This window comes from Hippopotamus amphibius, chromosome 9 (assembly GCF_030028045.1).
Source record: "Hippopotamus amphibius kiboko isolate mHipAmp2 chromosome 9, mHipAmp2.hap2, whole genome shotgun sequence".
Taxonomy (NCBI): Eukaryota; Metazoa; Chordata; class Mammalia; order Artiodactyla; family Hippopotamidae; genus Hippopotamus; species Hippopotamus amphibius.
The window spans coordinates 105,488,149-105,512,768 of NC_080194.1; the positions used below are offsets into that span (position 1 = coordinate 105,488,149).

Below are 24,620 nucleotides of genomic sequence, written 5' to 3' on the forward strand. Positions count from 1 at the left end.
GGCAAAGCCAGAGGGGTTTGTTCCTGCTGACAGAGGCACCCAAGTCGCCAGGCACCTGGGTCTCAGTATATCTCAAACAGAACCGTCTTCTAAACCAGCCCCGCAACCATCCAATCATCGTCCACACGCCAGGATGCTGGTTACATGGTGTGAATGTTTTTTTTTTTTGGCACACGGGCTTAGTTGCTCCGTGGCATGTGGGATCTTCCTGGAGCTGGGATTGAACCCGTGACCTCTGCATTGGCAGGCGGATTCTTAACCACTGCGCCACCTAGGAAGCCCCTGGTGTGAATGTTTAGTGAGCTCTACACTTATGATTTATGTGCTTTTTGGTTTGTAAACCTCAATCCAAAATTAAAAAAAATAATCTCCAAGGACTTCCCACCCCAAAAGGAAAAACCCTGAGCCCTTGGCACAGCCATGCAGATCTGTCTCGGTTTGGGATCAGACAACCCTCCAACCTCATCTCCCACCCCTTGCTTTCATACATCTTTTGCTTCAACCAGATGTGACTCCTCATGAGGAGTTTCCATCTGTGTTTCCGTCCTTCTCATCCTCCAGCTGCTGCCTCCACTCAGAACACCAAACCCAAGTGGAAATATCACTTCCCTCCCCACCAACCCCGCCGAAGCTCTCCCTGGGCCCTTCCAGCTGGAAGAAGTGACATGGAACCTTTAATTCCAGATGTTCCAGCTGTGACTTCTCCACCACCCCTTGATGGGACCATTGGAAAGGCCATCCACTGGCTGGACTCACAAGGAAGCAGAGATGCAAATTGGTCCCCAGCCTGATGAGAAGAGCAGGGGCTGGAGGCCCGGAGACAAGAGTGCTGCCCCTCCCTCCCTCCCCCCTGCCCTGTCCTTCCTCCTCCTCTTGCCGCTGGGTGAGTGCTCCCCCCCTTCCCTTTTCTGGCTCTGAGTTTTCCCAGTTGTAAAATTATGGGAGGAGATGGCCTGTAGATGAGGTGTTTCCACCATTCTTTCCAGCTCTGACACTTGTGCAGGTTTGATGAAAGCTAAGGTTTGAGCTGAGGGGAGTGGAAGGCTCAGTGCTGAAGGTGAGGGCTCAGTGTACACAAAGTATGTGCAGTTAGGATATTGGAAATAGGGATGGAGGAAAAGGGCGTGGGCTCATCAATGGCTATTGGAAAGCCAGCTGGTGGAACAGGTGGAATCAAACAACCTAGGGACCATCCTAACTTAGGAAAGAAGAAACTGACTCTGTTTCTTCATCTGTAAAGTGGGTACACTAGCACATGCCTCAGAGGTTGTAAGGATTCTATGAGGTAAGGTATGTGGATGTGTCTGAGAACTCTGCACAAATGAGGGGCTATTATGAGGTATTCAGTTTCCCAGTTTTGCTAGGAAACTGTAGGCCAGTTTCCCTCACAGGCCATGTGCTCAGAATTGTATGGTGAAGAAGAGTGTGGCTGCCTGGGTTAGAATCACAGCTTTACCTTTTATTTGCTGTGTGGCCTTGAGCAAGTTACCAACCTCACTAAACCTAAAGTTTGCCCTTCTGCAAAATCCAAGCTGCCTCCTAAGTTATTCTAATGAGTAAGTGAGCCAGGCCACATAGAGCAATGAGCACAGTACCTGACGTACACATACATGAGAGCTGAAGCAGAAGGACTTACATAGGTAAATCTTTGGGGGGAAATCAGGATGAATCCCAAAGTTAATTTATAAACTTAAGGCAGAGCTACTGAGCATCTGGGAAGTAACAGGCTCTGGGGGAGCCCAAGATGAGATAGACATGGCCACATCATGGGGCAGAAGGCCTGGAAAAGGGTAGGTATATGGTACCCAGGGATGCAGAGGAAAAAGAGAGCACTTCTAGCTGAGAGCTCCAGGCGGGCTTCCCACAGGAGAGGGCTTGGTCTGCAGGGCTGTAACGAGCAGGGCTGGCAGAGGAGATTGCAGGGTTAAAGACCTGAGACAAGACTGACAGGAGATTAAGAATTAAGGAGAAGCTGGTCAGAAGATCCTAGAGAGACTTTGTAGAGAAAGCTTGGGGTCTGGGACTCCTGCAGGAAAAGGGAGTCTTTGAGGAATTCAGCAATGGAGTGGGATAACTGATCTGTGTCTCAGGCAGACCTCTCTGGAGCCAATGGGCGAGGGATGAAGAAACTGACTCAGTTTCCTCATCTGTAAAATGGCTCACTAGTACAAGGCTCAGAGGAAACCAACTGGGGCAGTCAGGGGCTTTGGAAAAGCAGGGGTAGGGAAAGGGAGGGGAATGACGGTGAGGACCATGGCCGGAGGAGGGAAGGCTGTGTTTCCGGGGCCAGGCAGCCAAGGGAGAGGGCTGAGGGGCCAATGCTCTTCCTTACTCTGTTCCAGCCAGTGCCCTACAGCCCACCTCACTGCCCTTTCCAGGTAGGTGCCCCTCCCCCTCTCCCGCCACCCTCCCCCCACTCCCGAGGTACTCAGATACTCAGACAGAAGACCTCAAGGAATAATGACTAACCAGCCCTCCATTACTCTAGAGGCCCCCAAAGAGACTGCTCTTGTCTCCCCCTTTTCCAGAAAGGGGGAAATAAGTCCCAGGAGGGACTGATCCCAAGGCTCCCACAGCTTTGGCGCAAAGTGGGGGCATCCTCTAGGTTGGGCGCAGTGACCCCCCCGTGCCAGCTTAACCCTCTCCACAGAGCTGAGGCTGGTGGGGGGCCCGAGCCGCTGCCAGGGACGCCTGGAGGTCCTGCACGGCGGCTCCTGGGGCAGCGTCTGCGATGACGACTGGGATGTGGTGGACGCCAATGTGGTGTGTCGTCAGCTGGGCTGCGGCCTGGCGCTGCCCGTGCCGCGGCCCCTCGCCTTTGGCCAGGGCCAAGGCCCCATCCTGCTGGACAACGTGGAGTGCCGCGGCCAGGAATCTGCGCTGAGCGAGTGCGGCAGCCGAGGCTGGGGTGTCCACAACTGCTTCCACTACGAGGACGTGGCTGTCCTGTGTGATGGTGAGCAGCGCAGTCTGTGATCTGGAAGGGCAGACAGACTGGCAGGCAGCAGGGCTGTAGGCTAGATACATGAAGGGACTTCCCAGTGGTAAGACCGTTCCAGTGAAGAAACCAGCAGCTGCAGTGCAGAGCGCTGGGGAAGGGCCCCAGCTTGGCTGTCAGGAGCCTGGGCCCTGGGGGTGCTCTGGCCTATTGCATGACCTCTGCTGAAAACCAGCACTACTGCTTCCACAGAGGGCCTTGATTATCTCAGCAGAGCCCCCTTCCCATTTTTAAAACCAGACAATTGGGGTCAACACTGGTGGTAAGGCCCACTTTGGTGCAGAGCTGCAACAAATCTCTGAGAGGCTTTGACCTTGAGAGCAGTAGTTCTGGTTTTCAAGAAAATCAGCTGGCGAGCTTATTAAAACACAGATGGTGGCCCCGTCACAGAGTTTCTGATTCTGCAGGTCTGGGGTGGAGCTGAGAATTTGCATTGTTAACAAGTTCTCAAGGGTTGTGATGCTGCTTTAAGAACTAAAAGAACTGAGAACTCAACGAAATCCTCTAAAGCAAACTCTTCTAAAGCTACTGCTTTCAGGACTCAGGCCCTTTCTCCTCTCATATCCCAGAGTTCCCAGTTTTGACCCTTTGTGTGGCCAGAGGCCCTAAGGGCAGGTACCTTAGGGGTCCATGCCCTGCTGCTCACATATCTGTGTTTGTGAGGATGTAGAAGAGAAAAATCCATATCCTCCTCCCTTCCACCCTGCTTCTTTCCCAGAATTCTTGCCCACGCAGCCCCCAACAAGGAAAGTGTTAACCAGTAGAGCACCCCCTACAACTCCCCAGGATGGAAAAGGTAAGTAAAGGCAACCTGGGAGACCATCTGGGTCTTAGGAGAAGGATCCAGGGAGTAATCTCCCACTGCCTAGGGAATCACCCTAATCTCGGCAGTGGGAAGAGAGGGATTACTGATGGGTGAGTTTGGTCATTCTCTCACCCCACCCTGCCCCTGCACCACCTCAAGCCACTCACCGTCTGGATAGGGAAAGAAGATTCATTCTAGTGGGATGCTAAAAATAGCCAGCTCAAATTGGAGAAAATAAGAGAGGTGGGGGCTGAAGCTTAATCTAATGGGAGAGTCAGATATACACAGGAATGCTGATAATGATGGAGAACAAGAAAATGAAAAGTTCCCTTAGAAAGACAGATAAAAAGGCAAAGAAGTCCAGAGGAGGAAGAGGATCCCATTAGTCAGAGATCAGGGAGGGCTCCCTGAAGGAAGAGTTGTTGTACCTGGAAAGATGAGAAGTAATAATACTGCTTCCACTGCAGTATTATAAATGAGGAATCAGCACATCCTAGATGGTTAGGAGAGCGTGGGCAAGGGCAGGGAGGGTTGCTTTTAGGCAGGAAATGACAGTCATAGGGTTCTGCCTTCAGATCCCAAAAAGCACCCCCAATCTAGACTGGGAGGAGACAGTGCCTTGGGGGTAAGTGGGTGAGCAGCTCCTCCTGGGTGTTAGGTCCTGGGACACCATGCACTGTGGGTATGCGGAGGGCCTGGGGCAGTAAGGAAGAACGTTGGGTTGGAACGGGCAGCAAAGCCCTGTGGGAGATGCTCCTTGTCCCCCCACCCAATCACCAGGTGAGGGCAGCGTGCGCCTGGTGGGCGGCGCGGGCCCGTGTCAGGGCCGAGTGGAGATCCTGCACGGTGGCCTGTGGGGCACCGTGTGTGATGATGACTGGGGGCTGCCGGACGCCACCGTGGTCTGCCGCCAGCTGGGCTGCGGGGCGGCCCTGGCAGCCACCACCAACGCCTTCTTCGGCTTCGGCACGGGACACATCCTGCTGGACAACGTGCACTGTGAAGGAGGCGAGCCACGTCTAGCAGCCTGTCTGAGCCTGGGCTGGGGCGTGCACAACTGCGGCCACCACGAGGACGCCGGCGCGCTCTGCGCAGGTGAGGTCTTGGGGGGCGGGGCGGGGCGGGGCGGAGTCCTGAAGCAGGAGGAGGTGGAGTGGGGCCTGGGAAGGGACCGGAAAGTTGATTGTCTTGACGTATCCCTGAGCTCTTTCAAGAAGGCCCCCAAGTTAGCTTTAATTTCTCAGTACTGCTCTAGAAGTGCCTCAGAAAATCCCGGTAGACTCCACAGCTATGTAATACGGCAGTATTACCCCACCAGTACTCCAGAGTTGTCTAACAGTACTCCAAAAATGCCTCCGGGATTTTCTAGCACTAAGTACTCTTTATGGACTACTTCAGAGTAAAGTAATAGTACTCTAGAATCGCTCCAGAGATACTCCAGAATTCTCTCACTGAAACCCAGTTATGTCCCCAGAATTCCCTAGTCCTCTATAATCCTGATTCTCTTATAATAGTATTTCCCTCGCCTGATCCCCCTCCCACATTGAGAGGTTTTCCTGAAAGAATAGGAATAATAGGTCTATTAATGGCACTTCACAAATGGACTCCACTCTACCAGATATAAAGTGCTTGTCCATGCCTCACAACAAACCAGGTGGCCATCATTCCTGATTTACAGATGGGAAAGCTGAGGCCCAATGAGGCAGAGTGAGCCCTGGCAAAACCTCAGCTAACCTTGCTGCATGATCTTGGACATGCCCCTTGCCCTTTCCAGTCGTATTTTATCGGTATATGGGGATTATCTGTAAATGGGGGTAGTAGGTTTTGCTCTGCAAGCCCCTCAGGACTGTGCATGGCCCTCCCTGGTGGGCAAGGCCTTCTCTCTCTCTTTTTTTTAAATATTTATTTATTTGGCTGGGTCGGGTCTTAGCTGTGGCATGCGGGATCTTTCTTCCTAGCACGGCAGGCTCTCTAGTTACTACACGTGGGCTCCAGAGTTGCAGCGCAGGGGCTTAGTTGTCCCATGGCATGTGGGATCTTAGTTCCCTGGCCAGGGATGGAACCTGTGTCCCCTGCACTGGAAGGCAGATTCTTAACTACTAGACCACCAGGGAGGTCCCTGGCAAGTTTTTCTTTATATCTCCCCATCTTGGACACACACTGGGCTTCTGAGAACACTGGAGAGAAATGATAGCAAGTCTGTGCAAGCCCTGTATAAACTGAAATGTACACATAGGCAGCACAAATAAATTACAAGAACTAGCAAAGTGGAGCAGACTTCCTTGGACCCCAGTTGGGGCTGAGCTCCCAGCTCTGAAAGTAAAATCTGTTGTCTTCTCCGGGGGGCCCCTCCTATCCTCTCCAACAGCCCAAGTCTGACCAGATACCAGCACCTTGGCCTCTGATGCTACTCCCTTCTCTCCTACTCTAGTCCTGGGCCACCCAACTCTCACAGCACTGCCACCGTTGGGGACAAGAGCAGACTGGGCCTGGAATACAGAGCCAGAGGGTAAGGAGCCCAGCCCTCCGGGGTGGAATGGTAGGGCAAGGTGGGTAGGGCTGGGAATTGGGAAGACTGTTCTGGATCCACAGGGATGGAGCCTGGGCTAGCAGGCCAGGGCTTTTGGCCAGATGGTAAAGAGGTGGGTGAGAGAACAGATGAGCAGATGGAGCAAGGAGAAATCCAGAGTTCTGGAAAGTTCAGCAGGGTGGGAGGATGTACTTCTTCAAAGTTCTGAAATAAAATTTGGGTTGGTGCTGAAGTTGGAAATTGAGAGGCCTTGTGAGAATTGAGAAGTTGAATGAAGGATAGAGTACATTTGGAATTAGGGCTGGAACCATCATTGGGACTGAAATTAGGATAATGCCTGGAAGTAGGATTTGGCTCATTCCCTTCAAGCTTCCTGAGGACCCCACCACACCATACAACATGATGACTCTAGGATTGAGGCTGAGTGGGGGGCAGGTGTGGTAAGAGTTGGGGCATCTCAGTAGACGCGCCCTGTGCCCTGCTGCAGGCCAGAAGGCCTCTTTGTCCCCTTCAAATGCTCTAGATACCCTGTCTCTGCAGCTACAGGAGTTGGTGCCCTGCCTTCCAGGGAGCCGGCACTGCTCACCACAGCGGCCTGGGCGGCGGGGAACAAAAGTAAGTGGCAGGGCCTAGGTTTCGCAGGGGGTGGGAGAGGGTGGGGCCGGGGCTCTGCCTGGAGCCAGCGGCGCCAGCCCAGCCCCTCTGGCCTCGGGCCTGTGTGCCCCGCAGGCGGGCGGCTGCGGCTGGTGGGCGGTCCGGGCTCGTGCCGCGGCCGCGTGGAGGTGCTGTACGCCGGGCGCTGGGGTACCGTGTGCGACGATGACTGGGACTTCGCGGACGCGCGAGTGGCCTGCCGCGAGGCGGGCTGCGGGCCGGCGCTGGGCGCCACGGGCCTCGGCCACTTCGGCTACGGCCGCGGCCCCGTGCTGCTGGACAACGTGGGTTGCGCCGGCACGGAAGCCCGCCTGAGCGACTGCTTCCACCTGGGCTGGGGCCAGCACAACTGCGGCCACCATGAGGATGCAGGAGCGCTCTGCTCAGGTGAGGCCGCGACAGGACCACGTGCGCTCCGCGGCACTGGCGGGGCAGGACGCCATCTGAAGAGTGGGCGGGACCACGCACAGGCGCGTACTGCGGCGCGGGTAGGACGAGGCGGGCTCTGAGGAATGGGCGGGGCCTCGCGTAGGCACGCTCTGCGGCGCGGGAGGGGCGGGGCCTGTTGGGAAATGGGCGGGGCCGCGCGTGAGAGCTCACCTCGGCACTGCGGCGTGAGCGTGGCGGGAGAGGACTCGCGCTCCGCAGAGAGAGGCGGGGCCCACCATCGACGCGCTCTGCGGCTGCGCAACACGGGCGGGGCCGGGAAGGGAACGACCTCTGCGGCAGTAGGGGCGGGGTCCGAACAGAGAGGCCGAAGTCCGGGGGGGAAAGTGTGGAGGAGCCTGTAAAGGGCGTGGCCGAGGTTCTTTTACTCTGCTGCGTCAAGAACTCGAAAAGCTCTAGTTAGCGGGAAGAGTTGATCAGCTTTCGGGGAGCAAGCGTTTGACCCTTGGGAGGAGTCAATGGCAAAGGGGTGTTTGCAGAGTCTGACACATTTGAAAATGCGTCTCTTTATTGATTGATGTGGAAATTGATATTTTCGCCTTTGTTTGGTGCCCTGGTAGTCTTGGCCACAAAGGGTTCTGCTTTGGGCCTCAAGGTGAAAGAAACGCAGCCCTCGTTACTGTTCCAAGGAGCGGGGACCTACGAAGCCCTTTCTGACCCTAGATCAGGCTTCCCTTGGAGGGTAAGGGGTGACCTGGCCTCAAGGGACTTGTTCCCAATGTGACAGCCACCTGTTTCTTTGTCCTTGCTGAGCCAGGCCCAGAGGAGCTAGTCCAGCAGGATGGTGCTGAGACCACCCGGGTACCCACTCCTCGGCCTAGGGACGGTAGGTGTACAGTCCCTAAGAGTGAAGTGGAGGCATCGGGATAGGAAGGACCAGATTTGGAGGGAAGTCACAGCCCAGGGTTACACAGCAGATTTGCACCAGTTCCTGGAATCTTCGTCCTTTTGTGCTAGTCTCAAGCCTCATTAATAGGCATGAGACTTTCTGGCATGATGTCCAGAAACAGGGAGGTGGGTTTTAAGCCAGAGCAATCTAGAGATTTCTAGAGTTGGGACCAAAATAAGGGGATGGGGCTCCTGTCCTGAGGAGAGCAATGAAAGAATTCAGGCATTAGCCTGAGAAGCCCCAGGGAGGAGGGGAGATGATGACCTTCGGGGGACACAATCACAGTTGACAGAGAGCAGCCCTGGGGCTGAGGTATTGAGATTGTGAACAGAGAGCTAAGGAGAGAGCAGACATGAAGCTCCGGGCGTGTACAGTGTGCCCCACAAAGGCTTGTACACAGCCTTTGAGATGCAGTCTGGACTGATGCCCATCTTATTTTAATCTCATTTGTCTGCCTTTGTCTAGTGGCTCCCAGGGCAGTGCTGTGTCCCAAACCACGGCTCTTTGCCTCCTATAACTACCCCTTCCCTGGCCTAGCTTGGGAGTGGCCTGGCCCAGGTCAGCCCCTTTCAGCCCCAGACCTTGTCCCCGTACAGGGCACCTACGTTTGGCCAACGGAGCCCACCGATGCGAGGGCCGTGTAGAGCTCTTCCTAGGGCAGCGATGGGGCACTGTTTGTGATGATGCTTGGGACCTGCGGGCAGCCAGAGTCCTGTGTGGCCAACTGGGCTGTGGCCAGGCCCTGGCAGCCCCTGGTGAAGCCCACTTTGGCCCAGGCCGAGGCCCTATACTCCTGGACAATGTCAAGTGCCGTGGGGATGAGAGTGCCCTGCTGCTCTGCTCTCACATCCGCTGGGATGCCCACAACTGTGACCACAGCGAGGATGCCAGTGTCCTGTGCCGGCCGTCATGACTGAGCCCACTCTGCAGACCACCTCTTCTGGGAGTCTACTGTGGCCTGCCCCTCTTCCTCCAGGAAGTCCTCCTTCACTCTGCCCCTTCCCTCCCTTGGCCTGGGAGAGAGCCTGCCCAGATGGTGTGGTCCTGCCTCGGGCAGCCTGGCTCTGTCCCATCAACTTAGTGTGTGACCTCATCTGTCATCATGTATTGTGGGCCCAGTTTAATGAAAGTTTCCATTTTCTGCTCCACTAAAACAGAAAATGGTGGGAAGGGAATAACTCCTAAGTTTCCTCTTTGGTGGGGCTCCTGCTACAGCACCCCTGACCCAGCCTTCCTGGACCCTGGTCCAGGAGGTTCAGGGGCTCCCCTCACCCATCTTGGGATCCCCAAGAAGAAGGAAGGCAAGAGAGGCCTACAGTTCTTACCTTAGACTGCCTGGGGCTGCAGAAGGACCGGGGTCATTGCCCTGGCCTGCTCCTTGAGGGCCCGGACTCAGATGGTGCTTGGCTGGACAAGGGGACTGGAGGGGCCAAAGCAGGGACAGTGGCCCCTCCCTGCAGCTGGAACCAGCAACTCTGATTTATGCTGCCCCCACCACAGAGCCTCCACTTTGCAGAAGCAGAAAATCCTGGGGGCCTGTAGCCACCCATTCATAGGTGCCAAGTCAATAAAGCATTGTCCCCCCTGTCTTTTAACCAAAGTCAGTGTCTGGGCATAAGTGCAGTGTTTGTGGCATCAGGGAAGACTCTGGTTAGGACTCTGGAGGAAACCTGCTTGGGGATGGAGGGCGGTTCAAGAGCATCATCAGAGAGCTTTCCGCAGGCCCATCACATCCTGGGAATGCTGACTCACTGTGTAAGGCCAGGAAGGCCCCTAGAGGGTCCCCTAGCCCATCCCCACTTCCCTTTTATGTACACAGAATCCTAGGTCTGCAGAAGGAAGGGGTCTGCTCAAGGTCACACAGCAAGGTGGTGGAGTCACTGGAAGAGAAAAAATTGGAGAGGAGGCAGAAAGGATGATGGAGGAGAGTAAAGTAGCATTGGGACTTCCCCCGGGGCCGATCTTGGGGTACCTCACCTGGAACCCCAGGGCCAGAGGGAGGCAGGGGATCCTGCCAGAGCCTCTCTCAGCCCCACGGTGGGTGACTTACCAGTAGCAATTGTCTGATGTCAAAACCCGCCCTCCACATCAGCCTGCAGGCTCTGTATGAGTTTCCTATTACAGCCGTAACAGATTACCATAAATTTAGTGGCTTAACACAACATAAATTTATTATCTTACAATTCACAAGGTCACAAGTCTGAAATGGGTTTCCCTGAGCTAAATTCAAGGTGTTGGCAGAGCAATACTCTTTCCGTAGGATCCAGGGGAGAATCTGTTTCCTTACCTTTTCCAGCTTCTACAGGCTGCCTGTAGTCCATACCTGCTCATGACTTCCTTCCACCCAGCAATTGCATCACTCTGACCCCAGCTTCCATCATTGCATCTCTTTTTCTGACTCTTCCACCTCCCTCTTCCATCCTCAAAGGCACTTTGTGATTATATTAGGCCCACCTGGATAATCCAGGATAATCTCCCCATCTCAAGGTCTTTAATTTAACCATGGCTGCAAAATCTTTTTAGCCACATAAAGTAGCATTTATACCAGCTCCAGGGATTAGGGCATGGACATCTTTGGGGGCAGGGGGCATTATTCTGCCTCCCACAGGCTCCAAACCCAAGTCCTGGCTGCCAGCCAAGGAGCGAAGCAGGCACTTAAGCTCCAAACTCCATCAGCTCTTGGCAGTATTGGTTTTGTCTCCATTTGTCAGGGAGCTCTCTGCAACCCACTGTGTCATTGGAGGGATGAGGGCTGGAGGAGTGAGAGGAATGAAAATGCTTAAGAATTCAGGAAAAGGGGCAGAGGAACAGGGATGCTACAGCCACCCACAGCCCCTAGACCTGAGTGCAGCATACTCAGATTCTGCTTAGCCTGTGGTCATTGCCAGTCCAGCCACACCCATGTTCAAGTGTGCCTCTTTGTTGTCTTGAGATGTATCACAGCTTCTCACCCCTGGACTCCCCTTCCTCATCTAAACTAAGTGCTTCCATCAGTGCTCAGCTAAAGGGAAGCATTAGCATCCCTTTTTACAGACAGGGAAAACTGAGGCTCAGAGAGGAGAAATGACTTATCCAGGTTTGCACGGGAGACCCAGGACTAGAAGCTAAGTTTCTCAATGCCCACTGATACTGGGCACCCACATGTCCAGTTCTTCCCCTTCCTGGCATGTGGTAGCTTTGTACTTCCCTGTGCTCTTGAAGTGAGGCATGGCACTTTGACACGCTTTGGTCAATGAAATGTGAGTGGAAATATCCCCCCAAGCAGAAGCCTTCAAGGACCCAAGCACAATCTGCCAAGTTCCCTTCCTTCAAGGTGATCAGTGACATTCCAGGTGGTGGAAGCTGCATCAATCTGGGTCCCTGAGTCAGGGCCACCTGGAGAAAAGCTTCCATTGACTCAAGTTGGACAGGTAGGGACTTCCCTGGTGGCGCAGTGGATAAAACTCCGCACTCCCAATGCAGGGGGCCTGGGTTCCCTCCCTGGTAAGGGAACTAGATCCCACATGCATGCTGCAACTAAGACTTTGCATGCCACAACTAAGGAGCCGGTGAGCCGTAACTAAGGAGCTGGCGAACTGTAACTAAGGAGCCTGCCTGTAGCAATTAAGACCCAATGCAACCAAATAAATAAATATTGGAAAAAAAAAAAAAGATGGACAGGTACAGTGAGACAGTGAGAAAGAAATCTTTGTTGTTGTAAACTAGTGAGTTTGGGGCTGGTTTATCAGAGCAGCATAACCTAGCTCATCCCGAGTGAGACACTCAGGCGCCTAAATTTTTCTCTGTCCTGTGGGGTCTACCTGAAGCTTGTTTTCCAGCCAGTTGTCAAGGCTGTTCTGCTCGCTGTTTTCTATGGTTTTGTGTACACTTTGGTGTTTTGTAGGCCAAGGCCTACTGGGTTTGGAAGCACCCAGATAAATAAGTCAGGGCTTTTGCCCTTGAGAAACTCACAGAATAATCCAAATATTGACTTGAGTGCCCTGTGCTCTTCTGAAACTCAAACTGTGCCACTCAGAACTTTGTCACCTACACGTAAACCTGGGTTTCCCTGTTTAGTAAGTAGCTCTACGAAGCACTAGCTTAAATTAGAAATCTGGGTATTATCCCAAACAATCCCCACCCCTGAAAAACTAATCAGTCACTCAAACCTACTGATTCTACCTCCCAAACACTGCTGGAATCTGTTTCTCTTATTATTTATTTATTTATTTATTTATTTTACCATTTTATTTATTTATTTGGTTGCACCAGGTCTTAGTGGCAGCAGGTGGGCTCCTTAGTTGCAGCATGCATGTGGGATCTAGTTCTCTGACCAGGGATGGTACCTGGGCCCCTTGCATTGAGAGCGTGGAGTCTTAACCACTGGACCACCAGGGAAGTCCCTCTTACCATTTCTTCTCTTACATTTCTTTCATGGCCTCTTCACTGTCTCGCTATCTCCAGTCTATTCCCCACACCAGGAGAACAGTAAGGAATGTCGACAGATCTGATGGTGCCCCTCCCCTGCTCATACCCCTTCCATGGCTCCCCAGTGCTTTCCTCAACTCCTTAGCTCAGTCTACAAGGTCTTCCACAGCCTGGCTCTGCTCATGTTTTCGACATCATCCCTTCCCACTTGCTGCCAGGATCTTGCCAGGCTGAACTACTTTCAATTCCTCTGATGTCTGGGCTTTCTTCCCACCAGGCCTCTGCACATGCTGTTCTCTCTGCCTGGAATCACGTCACCCTCTCCCCTCCTTCCCCTTAGTCAACTCTTATTTAGCCTCATGTCTCGGCTTTCATTTTCTCCAGAAGGCCTTCATGAATACCCCTCCCCCACCCACGGTCTGGACTAGGAGCCCCCATCACACCCTATACTCCCCAGTGATAGCACTCACCCCTGCATCTCAGCAGAGTGCTGACTTGGCTGTGTCCTCCACCAGCCCAGGGGGTCTGGGAGGGCCGGGGTTGGGTCTGTTGTGACTGATTTTGTGCACAGGACCTTATACACGGTAGGTGCTCAAATAATATTTGTCCAGTGAACGGAGGACATGAGCAGATATTTCTGGAGCACCTGTGTGCTAGTCTGAGCATCGTGCTAGACTCTGGGGCTGCAGAGCAGAAAGTGATCTAGGCCAGTTACTGTCGGCATGGCCCAGAGATTACCTTCAAGAGAAGACCCATGGTAAGCCACTGAACAAATCAATAGCCAAGAGAGTTTGAGCTAGTGAGTTGCGCTACAAAGAACATCAAGCAGGGAGTGATTGGAGGCACTGGGTGGTCAGGGAAGGCCTCTGAGGAGGTGAGACGCGAGCTGGGCCTGAGTGGTGAGGGGGAACCAGTCATGAGCCTTTTGTGGACCATGAAAAGGTTTGAGGTGGGCCATTCCATGTCCTTTACTGGGGATCTAGCCTGGCCTGGCAGAAGGACCAGCAAGAAGGGCATTGTGATTAGAGCTAAGAGAAACGTGCTAAGAGGTGAGTCAGGAAAGCTGGTAAGGGCCAGACCACTCAGGGCTTTGTAGGCCACAGGGAGAGCTGTATTCGCAGGGCAATGAGAACCCACTGGAAAATGAAGAATGCAGGTGGCCCAGATGTCAGCCTCTCAAACACTTCCCACATCTTTCAACTGAGTGCACCATGCCTCTAAGATTTAATTAAAAGGACCCATTAAAGTAGGATACCCATGATCCCTACCAAAAACCTCAGGAATTCTTAGGGAGCTTAGATTCTGCTAAGTACCCTTGACTTCTGCTGATTTCCGAATCTCCCCTCTGCTTTTGCCTCCTTTGTAACTCTCCTTTTACCTGCTCACTGACTAAGCCCTTCACTCCCAAAGTTCCACCAATTCCAGACTGTGCTTGGTGCACACTTGGCTGATGCTTTGGAGCAAGCATTTAAGAAACAGCTGATAATTAGATACCCTGTTTTTAAAAATCCGTTGTATATTCACCTACACACACACTGCTGCAGTTACCCCCAGTGCACACACGTACACATTCCCACATAATTTTTACTGATTTTCTCTACTCTAGCCCTAATGGCCTACCCTGAATGCTGAGACAACTCCCCCACCCCATCTCCTACCACCTTCTTCTGAGTTTGCAAGGCCTCTGACTCCCACATTTACGCTCATTGCTTTTTCTTAAATAACAGCTTTATTACAATATAATGCACATACCATAAAATTCTCCCTTTTAAAGTGTACAATTCAGTGGTTGTTAGCTATTTGCAGGGTTGTGCAATCATCACCACTAATTCCAGAACATTTCATCACCCCACCAAAAAAACCTCATACCCATTAGCAGTTACTCCCCATTTTCCCCACCCTGGGGCCCCTGGCAACTGCTAATTTACTTTCTGTCTCTATGGATTCTAGATATTTTGTGGACATAGCATCAGGCAACACGTAGCCATTCGTGACTGGCTTCTCTCACTTGGCATAGTGTTTTCAAGGTTCATTTGCATTGTAGCTGTATCAGTACATCCTTTTTATGGTGCAATAATATTCCTTTGTTTGGACTTATCAAATTGTGTTTATCCATTCATCTGTTGATGGACACATGGGCTATTTTTACCTTTTGGCTATTGTAAATAATGCTGCTATGAACATTCCTGTACAAGAATCTGTTTGGGAACCTGTTTCCAATTCTCTTGGGTATATACACAGGAGTGGAATTGCTGGATCATATTGTTACCAAGTCCAAGCTCGCTCTGCTTGCCGCCCGATAGGCCAATAAATCGGAGACAAGGTGTTAAGGCAAGGAATACTTTATTCAGAAAGCCAGCAGACTGAGAAGATGGCTGCCTAGTGTCTCTAAATAACCATCTTATCAGGGTCGGGATGCCAGTTTCTTTTATAGCACAGAGAGGGGGAGGAGATGAGGAAGTAAAGTAAAAAGGCCATAAGTTTTGCAAACGTCCCCTGGAAGCCAGCCTCTGAGAGGGGATGTGTTAATGTCTTCTTTCTTCCAGCCATCCACAGGTGGACAGGGTCCAGATGTTTCCCTGAACAAAGGCACTTTGGCTTAACATTCAGGCAGAGGGGCAGGGGTCCCCGAAGCAGGCCGTTAGGTATAGGCAGTATCCTTTAGTGAACAAAAGCAATGGGAAGCAAAAGTTCAAGTAAACGAAATAGATCCAACATGTAGTTGGATTTGGCTCTTCCCTGTTACAATATGGTGATTCTATGTTTAACATTTTGAGGGACCACCAAACTGTTTTCCACCCTGATGAAGTCATTTTACATTCCCACTTGCATTGCACAGGGATTCCAATTGTCCACATCTCTGCTAACTTTTGTTATCTCCTACCCCCTTAAAAACAAATCCTAGCCATCCTACTGGCTGTGAAGTGTTAGGTCCTGGTTTGGGTTTGTATTTCCCTAATGACTAGTTATGTTAAGGGTCTTTTTCCGTTTGCTCTTATTGGCTATATGTATATCTTCTTTGCAAAAATGTCTGTCAAGTCCTTTGCCCATTTTTCATTTGGATTCCTGCTCATTTCTTATGCAGAACTGTCTATCTTGTCTGCTGCCTAGCCTCCAGGACTAGCTTTCCAAACTTGCTCTTTTCGTTTTGCTAATCAAAGCTGGTTCCCCCAATTGGAATTCTGCAGCCACCTATGAAACGAAGCGGTTTTGTTTCTTCTCCCCATTTGTATACATTGTCTCATTTCATTGTCACAACCTGAAAGACAGAGGTAAAATCTTTCTCTGATTTTACACAAGAGGATTTAGGGATTGGCCAGGATCACACGGCTAGCTAATTACGGGGTGGGATTCCCACCCTGAGCTGTCAAACTCCAAAAAGTCCCACGCTCTTCCTACTAACTAGTACCATCTTGTCTCGTGACTACCCCTGGACCTGCTTATCTTTAACTCTGCTGTACAGAGCGGAAACTCAGGCCAGAGAAGGATCACGAGTTTTTCTAGGTAACAAAAAAAAAGATCAGGGACCAAGTCTAGGGACTTCCACCTCCGCCCCAAAATCTTCTTCCCAGCCCCACCCGCTCAGTGGCGTGGACCTAGATGGGGTGGCTCCGCTCCGCCTTCGTGCCCAGTAGGGTCGCGTCTTCCTGCTGAGTCATGCCCGAGGGGCCGGGCAGGGCGCGCCCAGCGAGCACGCGCACAGAGAGCGAGTAGTAGCCCTCCCTGCGTGGGAACTGAAGCCCCGCCTCTGTCGCCGCGGTAGCCTCCTGATTGGAGAGCCTTGGACTGACACAGCCAATCACAGCAAGCTGCGGCGTGGGTGGGGCGGAGCCGAAGGCAAGGGAGACAGCCCCTCCTATCCTAGAATCTGCCCCTTCCGGGCGCTCCCCTCGGGGCGTTGGGCAGCATCTTGGGCTCCGCCACTGGAGGGCGGGGGTAGAGGGACGCTACGCCGACGGCTGGCGCTACCTTCGCGGGGTCGGGAAGAAAGGATATGGAAGAGTCCCCAAGAGCCAGGGGTGAAGGCGACCTTTTGTAGTCTGTGCGGCCATTCTCATTTTACAAAGAGAGTTTGACACCACACCCACCGTCAATCGGGACGGGCTGGGATCTTTATTCTTGTTTATGGGGAAGATTAACCTACAGATGCCTGTTGAAATTATACGGCCAGTTTTCGTTAAAATTGGCATTTGAAAGGGGCGGGCGCAGGCACTTGCAGACATGCGCCCTAGACTTGGAGTTTAAACCGCCCCCGGCCCTTAGAGGCACCCCGACAAAAACCTGGGTGTGCAGGGTCACACTGAGGATGTGGCCCGCGTGGTCTCCAGAGTTGGCCCTGAGGGCCTTTGAGACGCCGACAGGCGGGGAGGGTGGTCGCTGGATCTCAGCAGTTTGCTATTCAAATTCCCTGTCTCCCCCGCTGACCTTGCGCCTCTCTCCACCCACCTCCCTGGCCTCTGCCCTTGAGGTGTCTTGGTTAGCTTGAGCTTATTTTACTTTCAAAGACTGCTAGCCGTTTTCTTCCTCTTCACCTCACTCAGCTACTCAGCAAATATTTGAGCCCTTCCTTGTGTCAGGCTGGGGCCAGCGGCCCATCACAGGGCCAACCAGGTCTCTGCTCTTGTAGAGTTTACAGTCTAGGCAGGAGTCAGACCGATGGTTGCATCAAAGCTTGGTGAGAGTTGGATGGGGGAAGAACAGAGTGCTAAGTCAGGGGCAGTTTGCAGGGGCTTGTAACTGAGTGGGGGAGGGGCGAGGGAAAGCTTTTGGAAGAAAATAGCTTTTAACCAAAGGAAAGGGAGACTGGCCTTCTTGGATGAATGGAAGGAGAAGCAGACTGCTGGAACAGAGGTTCAAGGGAGACGGTGGATTGAGATGGGAGGAGAGCTTTTGTAGGCTCATTGAAGATTAGAGAGATTATCCTGAGGGTGCTAGAAAGCTAACTGGAGGGTTTTAAGCAGAGGAGAGACATAATAAGATTTGAATTTTGAAAAGATCACTCTGGGCATCCTGTGGAGAAGGGGTAGATTAGTAGGGGAATAAGATGGAAGCAGGAAAACCAGCAGCATTAATGCAGGGGAGAGATGATGGTTTGGGCTCTGGTAGAAGTGATACATGAGCAGAGGATGAATTGCTGACCTGTCCAAGGGGGGCTATAATGCTTCAGGAGCCTTAGGGTGGCACTTCCTCTGTAGAGCCCCCTTTATTTATTTGTTCATTTATTCTCTTATTCAACAAATATTTGAGCACTGCTCTGGCCAGAAATCATGCCCAGTTTCCCAGGGAGAGAGGCTGCCGACTGACCCAGTCAGGGTGGAAGGGAAGGGGTGATGTCTGCGAGGGGTTGGTGCAGACCTCACTGGGACCCCACAGCTGTACAGTATTTGGACATTGATGTAGGTTTCCTATGCATTCCAACTCTCACCAGAGCCTTGCCTCATCTCTGCTGACAGCCAGCCAGAAATTTCAGTTCCTACTTGGCAGATGGAGAAACTGATGCTCAGGGAAGGGACTGACCTGCCCAAGGTCACCACCCTGAGCTAGAGGCAAACTTGGAACCTGGGTATCGGGCTCCCACTGGCTTCTCTTCCCACTGCAGTCTGGCTGCCCACATTTGGGTTGTTTTGGGCTCAGAGAGCCTCTCCACCACTGTCAGGCAGGAGGAGAAGCTGCAGACAGAGGGGCGCCTGCTCCCTCCCTCTCCGCGTCCAGCTCCAGCCCTGAGATTGCTATATTATTAGCAACAACCCACGACTGCGCAGAGCTGTACGGCCTCCTGCTTGCCAAGGGACTTCACATGCAATATCTCATTTGATCCATCTGGCCTCGCTGGGAAGTGAAAATTATTATCCCCACTTAACAAGGGAAGAGACTAAGGCTTAAAGACACAAATCAAAAACATACAACTGACATGTATCCATTGAACTCTGATCGCCTGCAACCATGCTGGGTTCCATAGAATGCAAAGACGAATGGGATCTGGGCTGTGCCCCCAAAGAGGAGACAATCTGCAGGGATAGAGTACAGATACATTCCTAGCCCTTGTGTAAGACCCCAGGGTGTGGGGCTTTGAAGAAATGTTGTGGGCTCAGAAGCAGAAGAAGGCACTCCTAGTAGAAGTTCTGGGAAGCCTTCTGGAAGAGGAAGCACTTAAGCCGGAGTTGGAGGTCATGGATTTGGATAGGTGGGACTAGGGCCCCCTCTATGTCCTCTCCCAGCACCCTGGGCTCACCCTCTCATCACGTCATTACTTGTCTCACCTGCCAGATACTATGTACCTAATAATCACTCAACATTTGAATCAATGGAGGGGCAAGTACATGGTGGAGAGGCAGGATGAGGCCAGTTTGCAGGTGGGTCTCTTCCAGCCTAGTTGTGGAGGACTGCCATCTGGGGCAGAGCTCTTGGGCAGGTGGGGCAGAGCAGTGAAACATATCCTTTCCTTCCTGTGTTAGTGGGGCTTGGCACCCAGCATAAGTGCTGGAGTTTGGGGTGAGGGGAGGTGGGTAGGAGCCTTTAATTGGTGGGATCTTTATCAATGATGCTGCCATGGGAACTGAAGTCACAATGTACTCTCCTGACTCCCCAAACTACTTGGCCAGATTTTTGGAACTCTCCCCAAAGGGTGCCAGGAACAGAAGGTATCTGTTGTTTCCAAGTTCTTGTTGGACCTAAAGGACACCCTTAATACCCCAGGTTACTCAGGTCCTCTGTGGGATAGGTGAAGATGTCACAATCACTGAGGACTGGGTGGTTGTTTCCATTTTACAGATGGGAATGAAGACTACAGGGAGCTCAGTGGCTGCCAGTCGTCACAGCTAGTCAGAAGTAGGGCGGCGGGGGGGGGGGGGGGGGGGGGGGGTGCGGCAGGGGAGGCAGCCCTGTCTCCAAAGCAGCCCCCTTCTCCAACCTCCTGCTGCCCTTGAGGAAGCCCTCAGGGGCATTCCTCAGTCTGCAACACAGGGTCACCTGGCTGGGCTTCCTGCAGCAGGTGGTGCAGATGGAAGGGATGCTCTGGCTGCCTGGCCTGGTGGCCTCTGCCCTCCCAGAGCAGCTATCCGTCTTGCACTGATCGGGTCCAGCCCAGCAGCTTCTGGGATGAGCCGTGGGCACCTGGCCAACGAGCTCAGCACCTTCCCTCTGTTGGATCCTTGTCTCTCTCTCTCTGTCTTTATTTCTCTGTTATTTCTCTTTTCTCTGCTTTTTTTTTTTTATCCCTGCCTGCCTCAGGGCCTCCTCCCTGGCCCTTCCCTGTCCCAGGAGTAACCCCAGGGCACTCAGCACCTAAGGAATCACGGCTGCCCCTACTCTGCCTGGTGCCTCTCCTCAGCCACCTGCATGACTCAGTGGATAAAAAAGTACAAAGCAGGGGAATACCATTGTCACGCTCCTCTTTGTTCAAGCCCTTGGCTTCCCCTTCCCTGGTTGTGAAGCTCAGGAGGCCCAAGTCGTCCCCACCTTTCCGAGGTTGAAGTGCTGGCCCAGAGATCAGAGTTATGGGAGCAAGATGTGAGGGGGGCAGGGCCCTGTGCCAGGCAGAATGGAAAGGTGTGGAGTTTCAACCTCTAGCTGCCCTGCCTGCCGCGCTGCTTCTTCCAAATGCCTTGGGCAAACCCCTTCCTTGGGGCTCAGAGATCACAGCTCTGTGAACCATCCCTGTGCCCCACAGCCTGGTCTTGGGTGGCCTTTCTGAGCCCTCTGGTCCCTGGTTGTCATCGTCCTCCTTCCCCAGGCCCTGCCTCATTCTGGGGGCTTCCAGCATCCGCAGGACAAAGCATCTTCCACCAGAGCCTCTGAAGGGAACCAGCTCAAACCTGGGCCTCAGCCCCAGCCACTGTCTACTCCCCAGGATTTTCTGCTGTTCTTGGGGGGCTTCCCACTCTCCTGAGCCTCTGGCACCCCCAATTCACTGCTCCCCTCTACCTGTTCTTCCTTGTCCCTGAGCCCTCCGGCCTCTGACCCCCTCCTGCCTTTATTTTCCCCACCTTGCCCAGTCCTTGGCCAGTCCTTGGCCAGTCCTCCTTTGATATATTGAGTCCCCTGGCCCCCCGTCCCTTGGCCACAGCTGAGCACTGCCTGCCTTGGGTGGTCTGACCTCGACCTTCTCCGCTCCTGACCCACACTGCTGAGGGCTGCTGGAGAAAACCACAGAGCCAGGCAGATGGGGGCCCTTTGCTCCAGGCCTCCAGGCCCAGCTGGTCCTCTTCCCAGCTCACTCCCCCACCCTCCCCAGAGGATCCCTCAAACCTTCAGCCTGTTCACCAGCCTCCTCCCCTCCTCCTCCCATGACTCAGCAGATGACTTCAGCTTCTCCTTCTCAGAGAAGAAGGTTCCCAGGAACCTCCCTGCTCTCCACTCAGAAGTGCACCCCACCCGCCTTCCATCCCGGCTGACGCCTCCTCCAGGGCTGCTGACCTCCTCCATGTCAATATATCCACCTGTTCCTTCCACCCTGCCCCCATCCTTCCAGCCTTTCTTTCCCCTGAGCATTTAAACAATCCCCAGCCTCTTGCAGACAAAGGAAACCCTCCTGCCCTGAGCCACCAGCAATATCAGCTTCTCCCTCCTTCATCTGACAATTAAATTACTGAGGAAAATAGTCATTTCCCTAATACAACATTGTAAATCAACTATACTCTAAGGTAAAATAAAAACTAAATAAAAAAAAAGAAAATAGTCGTTTCCAAATCTTTATTCTCTGCCTCTCTACCCTCTGCCATCCTGAACCACTGTAGTTTGCCGAGGTTGACAGAGGTGCCCTAACTCATGGAAAGGCCTGCGTTTCTGTCCTTACAGTTTTCTGGAGGCACTTGGCACCGTGGAGCACTGTGAGGAATGGATGGTCACATTCCTGTGCTCCCTGAGTCACATGGACTCCTGGTTTTCCTGGTGATCCCCCCAGGTCTCCTGCTGAGCCTGCCTTTACCGGCTCCCCCCATTCCTCACCCCCTGCTCATTTATACTCTTTAAAGACCCACGGGTCCACTACCCACTGCAAACTCAAATTTCTGTCTAGACCCAACCTGAGCATTTCACCTCCCAAACTGAAGCCATCATCTTTCCCGTAACCCTGCTCTATCTAGGAGGATGGGACTGTCCTGTCCACCCCCTTTTCTAGGAGTCATGCTGGGCATCTCCCTCCTCCCACAGCCACCACTGCTGCCCTAACCCCACCCCTACCACCTCGCACAGGGGCTATTATAGAAACCGCCCCCCCCAAATGCTCTCCCTTCCTCTGGTCTCCCCATCCAATCCACCCTCTACTCCAGCTGCCAGAGCGGCCATTCTAAAATGCAAATCTAGGAGTTCCCTGGCAGGCCAGTGGTTAGAACTCTGCGCTCTCACTGCTGAGGGTCCAGGTGCAATCCCTGGTCGGGGAGCTAAAATCCCACAAGCTGTGTGGGGTGGTGGGGAAAAAAAAAAAAGGACCTTAACAAAATGCAAATCTGACTCCATCTCTCCCTTGCTTGAAATCTTTCCTGGCTGAAGAATCCAAAGGGCAGAATCTGGTCCATTTTGAGATTCCCAGCCTTAGGGCTTCTCAGGACTAGTTTTATTTATTCTCCCCTCCCCACTCCCAGAACCCAGGAAATCCCCATGGTTTCACTGAGCGTTTCTGATTTGCACAGGCTAACTGGAGTTCAGATCATTTTGGCGAAGGCCAGAACATGTACAGGTTTTAGTATTAACCCAAGTGGCTTGTTCTGAGCCGATGGGTCCTTGGTTCCTCATTTGGCAAAGGAGAGACAGATCCAGAGAAGTGAAGTGACTTGTTTAAGGTTATTGAGCGCATCATTGGTGCGGCCAGGTCTCCAGTGTTCTGTTTGCTGCCCCAGCCCCCTGAATCCAGTGTGGACAGCCCCAGCCTTGGGCAGTACACCTGGAAACTGCTGTCCCTCCAACTTCTCCAGGAGGGCCTTGGCTTTGACTCACCCCACTGGAGGACATGCTCCTTCCCATTCCCATGACTGAACAGGTCATTCGCTTCCTCTCTCAGGCTCCTTCTCCTACCCAGCTTTATCTGCATCCTCCCACGGGAGAGGTTAGACGGTAAACCCAGCTGTGTATAGGGAGTCAGGCCTGCCTTCACTGGTTCTGAAAAGAGGCCAACAAAGAAGAAATTCCCTCCGATGAGGAACAAGAGAGACATGAACCTCCTTCATGACCCAGCCACTCCATTTACTAGCTGTGTGACCTAGACAGGTTACTTAACCTCTCTGTGCCTTGGAGTCCTCACATATAGTGTGGCTTCTCGCCTGTATATGGGGCCATGGGGACAGATGCATATGCTCTCCTGTTTTTTTCTCACTTATTGGCCTTTCCTTGCCATCTGAGTGTTAGAAACGAGGTAAGGACTTATGGGGAGGATCACAGAGCACTGATTATAGACCTCGAAGCAGCCTCTGATGTAGGCATCTGGCTCAGCCTAGGTTGGGGTGGCTGTCCTGAGGTTGGAGGCCCAACCTCCACTTGTCATGAAGTGCTCTTAGGCCTTGTATAACCCTCTGGGCACACGCTTCTCAAGTCAGGGGGTCAGGAGCTCAGTGCCACGTGTTCTGGCCACCCAACTCTTTGGCCATCTCTCCATTCCCATCATGCACCAGGCATTATAGATGGAGGAAAAACAAGAACGTGCTAAAATACACTCTCTGTTCCTGGGGAAACTTGTCCAACGTGGAGACAAAAGGGCTTCACATGTCCTGGCCTTAAGTGTAAAAGTTTCTGGGGAGAAGAAGGGTTCTCCTTTTTCTGGTAACACCAGAAGTTAGAATGAGGAACAATGGGAAAAAAGATCTGGGAACCTGAGTGCTGTCCAACAGAGAAAGGGGGACTTCAGGAAATAGCAGACTGCCTGTGGCCGGAGGTGTGCTCGCAAGGGCTGACACTCAGGACGTGGGTGCTACATAAGGGATTTCGCTATTGGATGAACAAGGGTCCTTCTGCTGTCCCCTCCGGTTTACCAGCTCCAACTCCAAGAAGACAAGGAGGAAATCTGGCTGGCTCTGAAACCTAGAAGACAGTGCAGGCCCCATGCTCCTGAGTCATCTCAAGTCGCTCAAGGTTTGGTGTGGAGGAAGTGCCTTTTGCCCCTATCTGTCCCCAGGCTCAGAGCAAGGAGTTGGTGCTGAGTGTCTGTGCCTGCCTCCTGTCCCCTGGTACAGCCTGGGCTCCCGTCTGCCTGCTGTGTCAGCACCAGCGTTCCTATTACATGATCAAGTGGGATTTGCACTCTGGAAGCATCAGTGCTGGGCTGACTCGGCAGAATGGCCAACACAAGAAAATGCCAGTTCCCTACCTCTTCCAGCCAGCTCTCAGAAGGCCTCATGGCCACTCTACTTCCTCTTTGACCAACCCAGCCTAACCTTCTTCAGGGTTTTCAGGGTCTTTTGAGGTTACTCTGGCAGACCGCTGATGCTGAAAGAATCCCCCAGAGAGCTTTACAAACACACAGGTTCCCAGGCCCTACTGTTAGAGATTCTGATCCAGTCTGTTGGACCTAGGACTCTGGATTCTAGACGAGTTCCTCTCAGATACTGGGCAACTGTGATGAACAGCCAGGTTGAGAACCACTGATTAGCGTCACCTCTGAGTGGCCAGTCTTCTGGCCCTGCTTATCTGCTGATCCTTCACCCCTGACTCCTGTCTCACCCTATCCAGACTCAGCTCATGCCATCACTGGACAGCTCCAGCTGATGGAGAAATTGCCTCCTAGAAAGGAACTGAAACTGATGGGCTCTCTGCAGCTGGGAGTCTTCTAAAAACAAAAAGCACCTGCCTCATTCCCTATGGTAGGCAGGCTGCCACCATCCCCATCACTGTGGCTCTCCCATGAGTCCTTTGTCCTTTGTTGGAGTCAAGCATCAAAATCCTCACTTCAGACCAAGTCATG

At 52.7% G+C, this 24,620-nt stretch overlaps 1 protein-coding gene across 1 annotated transcript; it reads left to right on the forward strand.

Moving 5' to 3' along the window:
* The first annotated feature begins 717 nt into the window (after positions 1-717).
* SSC4D (scavenger receptor cysteine rich family member with 4 domains) lies at positions 718-9,357 on the forward strand. The gene is made up of 10 exons (XM_057695391.1): positions 718-883; positions 2,343-2,378; positions 2,651-2,956; positions 3,717-3,794; positions 4,584-4,898; positions 6,235-6,312; positions 6,874-6,948; positions 7,063-7,374; positions 8,192-8,260; positions 8,920-9,357. Exons 1-10 carry the CDS (start codon positions 718-720, stop codon positions 9,234-9,236), a joined length of 1,752 nt encoding a protein of 583 aa, XP_057551374.1. The 3' UTR covers positions 9,237-9,357.
* The last annotated feature ends 15,263 nt before the right edge of the window (positions 9,358-24,620 follow it).

What these genes read in the sequence shown, in the direction of transcription:
- SSC4D (XM_057695391.1), top strand. Translation starts at nt 718, where the DNA reads ATGGGACCATTGGAAAGGCCATCCACTGGCTGGACTCACAAGGAAGCA. An exon ending in CGTGGCTGTCCTGTGTGATG is followed by an intron (nt 2,957 to 3,716) that starts GTGAGCAGCGCA and finishes CTTCTTTCCCAG; the next exon opens with AATTCTTGCCCACGCAGCCC. An exon ending in CGCCGGCGCGCTCTGCGCAG is followed by an intron (nt 4,899 to 6,234) that starts GTGAGGTCTTGG and finishes CTCCTACTCTAG; the next exon opens with TCCTGGGCCACCCAACTCTC.